This window comes from Scophthalmus maximus, chromosome 1 (genome assembly GCF_022379125.1).
Source record: "Scophthalmus maximus strain ysfricsl-2021 chromosome 1, ASM2237912v1, whole genome shotgun sequence".
Classification (NCBI taxonomy): domain Eukaryota; kingdom Metazoa; phylum Chordata; class Actinopteri; order Pleuronectiformes; family Scophthalmidae; genus Scophthalmus; species Scophthalmus maximus.
The window spans coordinates 6,457,980-6,471,405 of record NC_061515.1 but is presented as its reverse complement, the minus strand read 5'-3'; the positions used below and the strand labels follow the sequence as shown (position 1 = coordinate 6,471,405).

The 13,426-nt window shown below is 41.1% G+C and overlaps 1 protein-coding gene across 2 annotated transcripts in view; it reads right to left on the bottom strand.

Annotated features, from left to right (window-relative positions):
* LOC118312027 (CUB and sushi domain-containing protein 3-like) overlaps positions 1-13,426 on the bottom strand; it is a 181,061-nt gene that overhangs the window by 47,520 nt on the left and 120,115 nt on the right. The window contains exons 47-52 of one of the 2 annotated variants that reach the window (XM_047335105.1): positions 7,915-8,103; positions 7,361-7,519; positions 5,409-5,597; positions 3,176-3,361; positions 2,246-2,440; positions 1,292-1,465 (exon numbers count right to left, since the gene is read on the bottom strand). In XM_047335105.1, the coding sequence (XP_047191061.1) occupies positions 1,292-1,465; positions 2,246-2,440; positions 3,176-3,361; positions 5,409-5,597; positions 7,361-7,519; positions 7,915-8,103 (1,092 nt within the window). The remainder of the gene's footprint in view (positions 1-1,291; positions 1,466-2,245; positions 2,441-3,175; positions 3,362-5,408; positions 5,598-7,360; positions 7,520-7,914; positions 8,104-13,426) is intronic. The other variant, XM_035636285.2, reaches the window with a different exon arrangement.

Genomic DNA, 13,426 nt, shown 5'->3' with positions numbered 1-13,426 from the left:
GGCCTCAACTTTCAGAAACACATTTACTTTTGACTGTGTTATCACGTTTAAATAATTTCTCATTTTGAAAACTGAATTATAAAATGAAAAGGCGAAACTGGTCATTTAAAAATGTCCTGGAATCATAATGAACAGGGGGGAAAAAATGTTGGTGTATTTGTGAAACAATGGATTTGGGAAGCATTTTTCAGCTCATTTGCTCTGGATTATTGTTTATAAATTCATATTGGCTTCAACATCACTTGGTGTGGTGATAAGTCAGCTTTTCTCATTTACACTAGAAAGAGCGGCATGTGAAAGTCCTCAAAATCTGTGCAATACAGTCATGCACGTAATTGTATTACTTTCAGCTACAATAAATCCCTTTAGAGAGGGGGACTCTTGCTGAGATTTCCACTGCCACTTAAAACCTGGGAAATTGCCACTGACTGTGAGTCTGATTTCCCTAATTTACTCCTGCACCCAGAAACTCAGCCGAGCATTTTATCATCACGCCCCAGTTGAGAAGAGCCAGATTCTATGGAGATAGGGCTGAAGTAGGCAGCTGTACCGAGAGGTCCCTGGCTATGTTAACCCTGGCGGTCATATCACTAAACAAGAGAAAGGTGCCCTTTTTTTAATGAAGTGAACCAATCTTGAGCCGAGCCCGGAGTGCTGGTGCCACAGGGTTGATAAACGGACCAATGGGTCTGCCATTTTGCTGCTCCGTGGGTTTGACTGCGGCTCAACTAATTACGTATGACTCATTTTCTTCCACAGTACAAAGCTGTTACGAGCTGCGGTAAACTAAGCTGTAGCATATTTTTGTTTGTTTGTACAGTTTATCTTAACAACAGCTCAAATTGTGCTGGTACAGCCTGGCAGGTGTCTTATAGTTTCAGACCAGCTGTGGCTCTATAGCTGCTCACTCACATTTAACATTTTAGTAACACAAAATCACATCGACTCGGAGGCTTTACTGTATAAACGCCCTGCTCCAAACCACTTAAGGTAGTTGCCAAATTGTTTGCACATGTGAACAACTTTTACCTCATGATCTCCACAAGGTCTGCAACAGTCCAATGTGTGCCAGTGGCAGTGGTGAGAGTACCAGCATGACGTCAGCACAAGCCAAAGAAAAAATTGTGCATCTTTCTAAACGTTTAACAGTCGTCTGCAATACACACTTGGCAAGAAAAGCAATTATTGCCACCCTCTGCTTCCCCATCTGGTTTTATTATGGGAAAGGTTGGTCATGCCCAAAAAGAGGCTCATACTCTGTCTGAACAGAGAACATTTAAACTCTACTTACCCAGGCACTGAGTCTCCATCCCACTCCAAAGGCCAGACAGGAGACACTCTCTGACAGTGGATCCAGTTAGAACAGAGCCAAGGTTACAGCTGAAAATGGCTGATGCTCCAAAGGTAGTTTGAATCCCAATTTTGTTCCCATTAGGAGGAGTGGGCAGATTGCCACAGGAAATAACTGCAATGCGATGCATACAGAAGATAATAAAAGAGGAAGTAGACAGGGAATGGAAGAACAAGACACCAGGAGAGTTAGAGGAAACAAGAAAGAGGAGATGGATGCTGGCTTACATCTTCACAGTCAATGGGCCAGCACAGTCATTTACACCCATCTTTGCAACCTTAATGCGATAAAAGATTGACCTGTACTATTTAACAGGGAGGATAATGATGCTGTTCGCCTTGGTCCCAACATCTTTCATCATTTTGGTTGGCTTCTCCTTTTGCCATTACGCTGACTATTCAGCGCTTGCCTTTTCTCCTCAGTAAGGAGTTCCCATGGTAGCAACGAAACCCCTTTATTTCCCAGTCCCACAATAAACAATATCCAGCCATAGGTCAAGAGAATAAAAGTGAATTATTGAGTTGCTGATCAAGTGTGCTGTGAATAAGGTATTCATTCTTCAAGTCCTGTCGTGTTACAATCTATGAATCTACTGTAGCTGAGGTGAGATGGGACATAGATTTTTCATTCTGGCTGGATGACAATGATAAATTCCTTTCTATTTATCTTTTCAACGAAACTAGTAGAACACACAGTATATGATTGTGTGATGGGATTACATACCATGCGTATGCCTCCACTCCAAGGAATGCAATAATGAAATGTCTTGAGACATTACATTTACATGACATAATATTTTTTTGTTCAGTTTACTTTATCAAGTGATTTGCATTCATGACTTAATGCAATGAAATGCGAATGAATTGGTTTTTATGTGTTGCAAACGTCACTCACTTTTACACCGAGGTCTCTCGTTCCTCCAGCTCCACACCCCATTGGCCAGGCACTGGATGTGGGCAGGGCCAACACGATAGTATCCAGGGTTGCAGGTGAAAATTATTTTGGTGCCATACTCATAGTGCGAACCATTGACTATCCTCCATTTCCCATGGTCCAAAGAGAAGGAGCTGAGACTGGGGCACATCATCACTGCCAAAACGAGAAAAAAATTTGAAGGGTTTCAGTGGGGAGTGGACATTGTTGTTTTTTCGGATTATCCGAATGGAATGACTTCTGTTTCAATTTTCTCCGTTATCCCTCGTACACACACTGCTGAGTCAAAACCTGTTAACATATGTAGCAACCCAACAGTCTAGAGGAATTGCAAAATTTTAATCAGCGGAATAAACTACTCCATGTGTTAAATGTAAATAGCATTTTTTTTTCTGCAGTTCTTCTACAACAAAGCCGTTTCTGAATTGGCATCTTCCAAAACCAAAACAAACTGTTTCTTTCTTTGCTGTGAGACATATGTACAGTTGGGAATAGAAATTTGTCTCAATTGTAAACAATGCTGTCAATCACTCATTATACTGGGGAGTTGCACTGGCATGTAAAACACCCAACCCAGCCCCAGCTAGATTTCCTCTCAACTGTTGTCTTCCCTTTCACCCATCCACTTTTTTATGACAACCAAACAAGTTTGTTCCTCTAAGGAAACAACAAATGATGTCTCTGTTTGGAACTTGATATTGCACCTTCCCTTTAAACTTGTATCCCACAACTTCTCAAGAAGGTTTCTCCGACACAGCGATCAAAATTCCTAAAACCAGCTCAATAGCTCTTTCCAATCAGTACCTCTGAACGCCTCTTGACGCAGCACAACTGTGCAATGGGTTCTTGCGGTTACCCAGTCTTTCTAAATCATCCTCATCCACCACTCACCGATGCACCGGGGTATCTTGTTGTGGTTGCTCCAGGTGCCGTCTGGCTGGCAGACTGTGGTTGTCAGCTCTTTGGAGGAAAGCCGGTAGCCGTTGTTGCAGAAGTAAGTCACCCGTGTGCCGACAGAGTAATCAGCAGCGAGCACACCTCCATTCACTGGCGCACTGGGCACACCACATGACACAGCTGCAGACGACAAGAAGATGACTGTCGACACTCATGTTTATGCGCAATACAAGATGCGTACTCCAAAGATTTGCCTGGTAAACTCAAGTATGATAGGCAGGCACATATTCACATAACAGCCACATGTATGTACAGTATGTTTGTACCTACGTGAATCCACCAGTGTTGGGAGTGCAACCCGTCTGTGGTACACAAGCATCTACATGTATAAACAATTACTTCTCCTTTAAACCGTTTTATTAAGTAAAAACCTAAAAGGAAATAATCACTCTATGTTGACATTGAACAGCCTTGTAGAATTCCGACAACAGACCTCATTCATGGCAAACGCTCAAACATGTCACAGCAGGAAAACCGCAAATGAAATGAATCAAGTTAATAATGAATTAATCCGATTTGGTTGAGCCACTTCCACCGCCCCAGTGCTGTGCGTGCCGGCTGCCTGGAATGGCTTCCTGGTGCAATCGAGCCATCATTAACAAAATGAGTTGCACCTCTGCGTTTCAGGGGTCAAAGAGTCTATTTAAGGGTCACCGCGAAAGTGCTACATTTCCAAAACTGGTAAACAGTACACCTACACAGACAGTCAACACCAACTAGGAAAACAAAGGTGCTCATACCCACCAAAATCATTTTGCGTAATTACGTGGGAATATGGAGATACGACGACACTTAACCAAGTCATTTGCTCACACCGTGTCGATAAAACTGCTCCTGAACTCTCACTGGCCGCAGAGTTCCATTAGAAGATAACACTGGACCCTTGAGGAAAACTGTATCCAGCCAAATCCATCAGATAAAGGAAAGGCATGTTATCAAAAATGTAAGTCCTCCAGAAATTGCATAAGGTGTTTCTTTAAGATTAAGGTAAGATTAACAATTATCTATTCGACCAAGTCAAAGAAACTTCTAGGATTATTTCAAGTGACTTTTTATACTATTCTATTCATAATATTGTATATCCATATTCTATTTATTCTATTCAATGTGTTTATCATCAACGCCATCCAGAGGGAGTAAACAGATTGGGGAAACCAACAACCGCAGGGTCACACTAAGAGGAAGCATTATGCAAATATACACATTGTAAAATTGAGTTGTAATGGCAGGCAGCACACTGAGAAACGTCGGAGGTAAATTTAACATTTGTTTGTGAGTGCTGTTAAGTCACAATCTAACAGATAGTGAAATGCATTTCTCTACTGCAGATGCAAAGTTTTGGGAGGGAACTTGAAATGATCAAAGCTGAGAAGGTCAGTGGGCCTGAAACAATATTTTAGGTCACTGCTCTTTCTCTGACATCCTTGAGCGACAGTGACGGATTAAGATACTGAACATTCTCAACCTTACCTACAATATGGATTGGAAAGAATGAACGATTGAACACACTGCAATGTAATCTCAATCATCGAGCTGGGAGCAGATGGACAGCATCTGTCTGAATACATTAGTTCATTTGCAGTCATGGTCGGGGTTTATGTGCTTTGGAAAAGCTGTGTGCAATTACCAAACTGACGGAATCAATCTCAGGTGTGAAGTGTTTTTAAATCATTTTAAAGTACATGACATATATATTTTGATTTCACGGCAGCATGATAAAATGCAATTGAGCGCACCATCTGCTGCCGTTTGGTGCTGCCCGACTGTGTGTGTGTCTGTGCTAGTGCATGTAATCACGCGCGCCAAAATGCACACATTTCACATGTGCGCATCAAAGAACCCAATTAGTTGAGTGAGGCCCAACAGCAGCAGACACTGCATGCTAATGGCAAGTTAGCCAAAGTAATTTGAAGAAGTGGAAATTGAGAGAAGTAGGAGGGATTGATTTCTGTTTCCTTTCCACCTGACAGGGCCCCTCGCTCTCAATCAGGATGGATTCAGTGCAGCTCCTAACAACACAGGAATGTTCAGGACGAGAGACTTGGATGCCTCAAGCGCTCGTCTGTCTACCTGCTGAGCGCAGGGGTGCAGAGGCAGTGACCAGAAGCACAGGGTAAGAGGCTGGCTGAAGTTGGAAATAAAAGGCTGCCAGTGCCGATGAGCTCACCTTGACATGCAGGAACTGGCGCGTCCCAAGCGTAGTAGCCATAGAAGGTCTTCTTGCACACGGCTGTGCCCTTTCCAATCAGCTTGTACCCCCTGTCGCAGGCCCAGCGCACCATGCTGTTAAGATGACCCCCGGTCTGGCTCACTACAAAGCCATGCTGTGGGGAGTCAGGGGTACTGCAGTACATGGCTACAATAGATGGACGGATTAAGGAAGGAGGGAAAGGTTGGGAGAAACACGAGAGAAGGTGAGAATGAAGTCAGGGAAAGAGGATGGACACTGGATGAGCAGCTATTATTGAGGAAAAAGAGAGAGAGAAAAGAGAAGAGAGGCCCTCCAGAGAAAGCAGAGTTTCTCTACAGAAAGACTCAGGTAAATATTTTTAGTCACAGTAAATCTCCATCTTAAATGAAGGAAGATAATGAGTGAGAATGCCTGAGGAGTGTCACATCCAATTTGCACATTCACTGAGCTTTAAATACATTAGATACTGATGCTAGGGCTGCTGGCGATGGATGATGGAATCAGCCTTCACGATGTTGAGCCGGTTCTTCTCTCATCTTTGACAAGTTCTGACAGTGGTGTGGAGGGAGCACACAAACTGACAACACAAGTTTAATTTAGGCATGTCGTCAACTTAATTAGATACCGCTGATTCAACAAACCACATGCACATGTATTATTTGAACCTGCAATAGTGACGCTTAACAACAGGTGAAAATGAGACGCTGCAGCTGAATGCGTTGCTGATGCTAATGATTTGCTATTTTGCTATAATTAGCCTGAGAGCTTGGTAAACCTGTACAACCTCCCTGATGCCGGCATCTCAATATTTCACTGTGCACGTCGTTATATGTCTGGTTCAGTAGACATCCGCCAACCTGAACTGATACATCTTGTTATTTGTTCCACGGCATATCTCTTACAGCCCATCGCACACACAAAAAGAAGGGGTGACTCTGATCTCTGGAATGTGAGCGCCAAATAGCCGATGGGACAGAAGCTCCAAGGGACGTCTGTGTGCTTCAGAAATGCTGTCTTTAAATCGGCATGACTGGGAGGTAGCAGGGATTTAAGACAAAAAGATCCACACTGGAGTTTAAGTCATTTCCTGTTCAAGTCAATCACGTCTTCTTTACAAAATTCATCATGCCGACATGCTTTCACACTAACACCCTAGTGTATTAAATATAATGGAGAGTCACACCGTTAAATATGAATGTCTTTTGTCCCTTTTCATCATTATTGATGTATTGCAAATGGAAGACGATTCCCTGTGCTATTCTTTGCTTAGCACCGCTTGCTTTATTAAACAGCCAATTAAGAATTTAAAATCTTTTGAAATTAAGGAACATAAAACAGCAAGCGAGCTTTGCAGTGACTTACTTCCTGCCTCATGGTTTTTGCATGTGGAGATATCTATTGTGAGCCATTATCTTTTCTGGAAATTCAAAGTTGTTGTTGTCTTTTGGCTGCTCCGATGAGAGGTCACCTCGGTGGATAACCATCTGCCTATTTCATTTTGTAGAGGTTTTGTTTTAATGCCCGATGTCCTTCCTGACAATCTGTTTGTTTCGTAGAGTCAGGAATCGAACTGCCAACCCAGGGAACCTGAGCCACGGCAATAAACTCTGTAGGATATTTCTGTAAATTCACTGATGTTAAAAATTAAATAAATATCCACAAATAATAACAGCACTCTGTGATAAAAATCATGGGGTCACATTGTGGTCACAGAAAAAGTCAATAGTTGCAGCAGGGGGGGGGTTCAATAAATATTTGCCCCGATGCAGGATTACCACTTGTTCATTGAAGTGTCTATATACAGTGCATAAAATGTAACTGCCTGAATCATAAACCCATGACTTTAATCACGTTTCTGTAGTTTAAAAACAAAATATATTAAAATATCACTAGTAAAAAGAGAATATGATTATAAGCTGGATACATACTTTGATACTCACCCACGTATCTGATGTGGAAGCCGCGTCGATTGGTGCCGTGGTCAGAGGACCAGCGCAGCAGCAGCTGGTGGCCTGTGGTGGTCAGGCTGAAGGGCGTTTCAATGTCACCACTGAGAGATGCTAGGCCTTGGCTGTAGATGTTGGGACCTGATCACAGAGGGGTACATACAAACACACAAGCATTAAACTCGACAGAATGGATATGCATCTTCAATGTTTTTTGGAATAAACAGCATGAAATACATATATGCAAGTTGGAAGACACGACCAATTATGTGTACTATTTCTTAATGGAATGTATTCATGACCATACGGTACAATTACTTTTACTGAACACATCATTAGAATCCAAAATTAAACTTTCAGGTCTAATATATCATATTCAAAACATTCAATACTGGAAGAAAAGAAAAAATCACCGAAATGTGAAAGTAGACGTTTTACTGAGACTAAAAGATTTATGATTTCCCTTTAATTTGTTTCATCATGCTTACTTCTGTTTATGAGATAAATCAAACACCAAAATTCCCAGCATGACCCACCATCAAATATTTCCAAGATGTCAAACTCCTTTTCTGTCTGGAAGAGTTCAAAGTGCAGAGTGATGTTGTAACCCTTCTCCACGTTAATCAGCCAGGAGCACATCTGGAGATTGGGGTAGCTGTCAGGGTAGCCTGGACTCAAGATCACCCCGGTTGAGTCGAAACGAACCTCATGGGCCGGACATTGTACTGGGAGGAGAGAGAAAGAGTACGAGCAAGGCTGAGATTGAGGAAAACAAAGTGACAAATGGCGAACATCAGAGAAAGCAAGAAAAAGGGAAGCGACAGAGGAAGAAGGTAAAAGAGGGTGGGGAAAAGCCAGTGTAGGGAGGAAAGGCAAGACGAGGTGAGGGAAAGGAAGACAGGAATGCTCTGCTGTGACAGTAGAAATTACGTTGAAATAATAACTAGTCCTGAAACAATTACATTTCAGCCAGACTGATATTGCACCTGAGGGCTAAGCTGGTGAATATGCTGTTGTCACCAGGATCCCTAGATACCAATCTATCAAATAACAATACTCAGTAGGTGAGACAGCTAACTTTATATTGAAAGTGTGTGTGTGTGTGTGTGTGTGTGTGTGTGTGTGTGTGTGTGTGCGCGTGCGTGCGTGCGTGCGTGCGTGCGTGAGCAAGCAGCCCCTTCATTTCCTGTTGGCTGTCTTGACTGAAATAATTGTGTCTTTTTTTTCCTTTTCTGCTGGAAGTTTCTCTTCTGGGCCACTAGTGAAGAAACATGACGCATATAAAAGGTTAACGCGAACAACTGTTCCAGATAAAAAGGTCACTGGAAACAATCGGACATATATCAAGAAAAAAAAAAGCCGTGAGGAAAGAATTGTAACACTAAGCAGCATGAATATTTCCGCTGGCAAGCCACTGCAAAGGTTTCAACTGGCTGAACCAGAACAGCCTTTGGCTTAAAGATAACAGACAGATCTCCAGAAAGTCAAAGTCAGTGATTTCCTCCATTACAAAGCTTTTTTTTTTTTTACCGCAGAAGCCACGTAAAACCGCTCCGTGGAGACTCAACCGCAATCAAGTTAATGTGTAAACAAATCAAAAAGCCCTGCAGGATTTTAACCCAGCAGAATTAATATTTATAGAAGCACTGTACTGTATTTATTCATCTCAACTCAGATTTATTCAGAAAAAAATTGACAAATTTAATATGGAAAAGCACTTTTCTTCATTACAATTGCTTGACAGTTTGAGAAACCTAATTGCATATGCATGTGCATAAACGTTTTCCTGACCAGTCACTTTCATGCATTCTTTACAGTGAATAAATGTAAAATGATTTCTAATCACTTTGCATTGTTAATTTAATGTGCTCTGTAATGAGCGCATATTGCAGAAAACAGAAAAAAATTGCTTCTCCCAACTGTTCATGGAAGAAACGTAAATTTAAATGTGTGGATGTAGGACCTAAGTTCATGTGCATGATTACTTTCTTTCAAAATGTGCACTTTGGGAGTCCGAGGAAATTGATTATATTTTCCAAAAAAATGCATATTCATCTTTTTTACAGACCACAAGCGTTTACATTCAAAAGAGAGATGGAATTTTGATCCATGCCCACAGAGAGCTGTTTGTTTTTCACACTGTGAACACCGACGTCACACAAGGGCACAAGCACAGGAGTGGGTGTAAGTGGGTTAGGTCAGTAGTTGGTTAATAACTATCCTCCCTTCAGTTTTTTTAAACAGTTAGTTGTAAAGAAATCTCTGCTCTCTAAAGCCCACACACTCAACAACATGTTTTTCTATGCAGTTTAGAGACCTGATTTTGCATTCCAGATGAAAAACAAGGTCTGTGGCACTCGATTTTAGCAGGAGAGATATGAGTAATTGGCAATATGATGGAGTTCAATACGAGGTCTTCAGTCGCAGCAGCTCACACGGCTGCTTCCTCCTGTTCTGACGTCAGCAGGAGTCTCTGCTTTACTCATGCCAGTGGGGAATATTTGTCATAGAGCCGGAGCAAAGTCAGCTTAACGAACATGTGCTGAATTTGCAACCCAAAATCCCTTTACACACTGCACACATTCACATTCCTTGCAGGAAATCGTGAGATTAAATGGCTTTAGGATTATATACATGATCTTTTCTTTAGATTTATATGGCGAGATCTAATGCACTGTGCATAGAGCAATTTATTTGGATTGAGTTTGTTATTGAAATAAATAAGTTCCCAGCACTTGTTTGATAAGTCAACGTTGCCAGGCAACAAACACTTTCCAATGCGCACAGTTGTGGCTATAAACTTCTTTGCCCCAAACGTTGGTGCAGCATCTTTAAGAAATGAAAAATGAGAGGCTTAAAACTGTTTCAGACACTTTTTAGGACGGGTTTTTACAGAACAGTGATGAGGATAGAAAGTTATACCATGAGAGCAGGCCTAAGCTTACAATATTTTAATATGACGGATGGCAAAACTAAAAAACTAGACATGTGAACCTTACGTGTATTTCTAATTTCATTTTATCTTGTACATAGAGGACACAACTTATCTCAAGGGATTAAGCATTAAACTGTGAATTAGTATATTGACCAACCATCCTTAGCCAGTGAGTAATATCCACTGCTGAATGCTGTTATCATGCACTGTGCCTTAAAACCCTTACATATAGTGCTGGCTGTTATTTGATAAAATGTAATACATTCAAACACGATTTACTAAAAGACATTGTGTTGGCTTTTGTTAAAACTTACACGTCTTGGTAATTCCCAGTGCAAACCATCATTTTCTTTTCAACTCACCACCGTCTGCTACATATTGGTACAGAGAAATAAATATGGTGGAGATGAGGCCGTTTTTTTTTATTGTTCATGTTTCTACCCTTGATCAAAGCTTCTGTATAACCTTCCTCGTAGGCTTTGAGGAAGACAGAGCCTGGGGAAATATCTTAAAAAACAGGGGTATTTAGGGGTGAAATTGCACAGCCATGCAAGGACATTTCAGTGTTATCTTATAAGCCTAAAATGACAATTAACAGAAGGGTTGATAGCAAACAAAAGCAGAACCGGGAAACACAGGAGAATTATTTTTTCCTGCTCTATCGGCGAGCTGCCAACAGGAAATGGCCCCGTTACAAGCTTATTGTAGCAGTCTCTTGGATGTGAATAACAGGTCAACTCAAAGTAAGTTCAACTCTACATGTCCCAAGGAGAGCAATTAGTTTCTTGCTACAGGTGGCACCAAGATATAAGATATCCAACATAAGAAAATGCTATGAATTCTTCACAACAATAACGAGGTGATCCATGAAAATGAAAGACAATGAATTAATAATCCATTGGTCAAAACTTTACCTCAATGCAGGTTTGATAAAGGAGCAGTTCTATCAGGGAATATGTGACGACTAAACATCGGGCCCATTTTGTGACATGATACTCATTTCCTGAGTCCTCGCTAATTTGTGGTATGTAAATGCAACCTCTTATTTATACTCATTTTGTTTTATTATACATCTTGTATCATTTTCGCATGACTAGACTTGGAAGTGTAAAACACAACATTTACCAGGATACACAAGAGCCTTTGATGCCCCAATTTTTTTTTAAACATTTCAAATGCTAGTGTATGGTTTATTGCCTGGCACAATGAAGTCAACTGAAGAACCATGTGTTTCGATGAGAACAGTCCCAACGGAAGGCTTTACCCATCTGGACTTGGCATGTTGGTTTAGTTACTCTGATTAAAGCCCGTGAAATTAATTGAAGTACAGTATGTGAGTTTTAGCTCATATGCCCTAGTTGGTCTTGGCAGAGCTTTGTGCAGTCAGTAACACACGAGCAGGTGAGCTAGCCAACATAACAAGAGCGCTTGAAATGTCTTCCCCTATTTTCTAGTGACCGACTGCCCTCGCTTGGCATAAAAGGAACATATCAAATTATTCCAAACTACTCCTGTTGATGATGATCTGCTAATTGGTCAGTTTTAAACAAGCAATGGGATCAAGCATTGGAAAGCGTTTTACTACATTTCCATTCATGTCAGAAAAATATGATGGTACATTTGTATGCCAGAGCATAATGATGCAATATGAAATGAAGCTTTTCACCCCATTGTTTTTCAATATCTCTTTACTTTCTAATGTCAAGGGAAAAAAAATGTTAAGAAAAAACTAAATGCTGCAGGATTTCACAACCCCCTTGCATTTATAAATTTTTAATTTTGAAAAATGTCAGATAGTCCCTATGCAGCAGAAGTAAAGGTAAGCCTTGTTTTCAGGACTCCCACGCAAGCAGCTCCATCAATGCACATTTTATCAAACTGTCATGCTTTTGGTTCTTTGACCTTTTTGCAAACATAAATAGAGATATTCACATTGCTGCTTGTAACCTTTATGAATAAAGTATAAGAATATGACTCGCTTCCAGATCCTGGATCACTGATGAGGTCACTCGGCTTAAGCTTGGCCATTACTAAGTGTTTCTTTACTTGTGACAGTTTCCATATACTAAAATGAAATTTCAATTTCTCACTTGTAAAAGCAAAACAATGTCAGCTCCAAAATCGCCCTAGGGGGAGAACCAAGACGTCAAGTCAGATATCAAATAGTAACAGCCAGGGATGAGTAAATAGGTTCCAAATCACTAGTCCTATTCTAAGAGGCTTTATGGATTCAAGCTCAGGGTTTGTTGAGTATCTGTCATGCCTTCATCACCAGTCCAATGCGATTACTCATAGTTTCTAGAAAAAAAGACAGAAATGCTCATCAGCTCAAGACTTGCAGAGAAAGGACTTCAGGGCATATCAGAAGATGTCTATCCAGAGGGAAAAGAGGGTTTCAGAGCGCCTTGTCTGCAGCAAAGATGTATTGGCACGACAGGCTGGCGGATGGCATTTGTGTTTTTGTAAAAAACAAAATCTCTGATTCGGACAACACAGACATTTCTTTCCCTTTGTGTCTTGTTTGAAAATCCATCTTCTGAAAGAACATGGGAAGGGAGACTTTTTTTTTTCCATCACTCAAACCCATGGGGCTATTTGAGCAGCATAAAATCAAATCAAATCAAATAAGCTCCGATCTCCTTCTCTGAAAAAAACAACAACCAAAAAACGATTGCCCACCCTTGATACACAACAAAAGAAGACATTTGTCTATGAAACCTGCTGATCTGTAATTGTTGGTTCTAAGGGAGCACAGCTCTATGATTTTGGGTCAGTAGCATTCTGACTCGGAGTCTTGATTCATTAGAATGGAGATGCTGTTTGCCTCCAGGATCCTGCTAGAAGGGGCCCTGCTGGCAGCCTTTTCAGTGATGCATCAACAGTAGGTGCTGCTGACTGCAAGCGAACTTGGCAGAGTAGCATGAATTGTGCGGTCACGCGCGCAGGCACACACATTTGAACATGAATACGCAGACAATTGTCTGTTTGCCGTTTGCATGTGTGAAAATGTAAAAGTAAACACACATTGAGAGGAATACTTGAGAAAAACACAGGGACATTTATAAAGGCACACTAAAACGTGACAGCACATCCACGGACTCATAAACTCACAC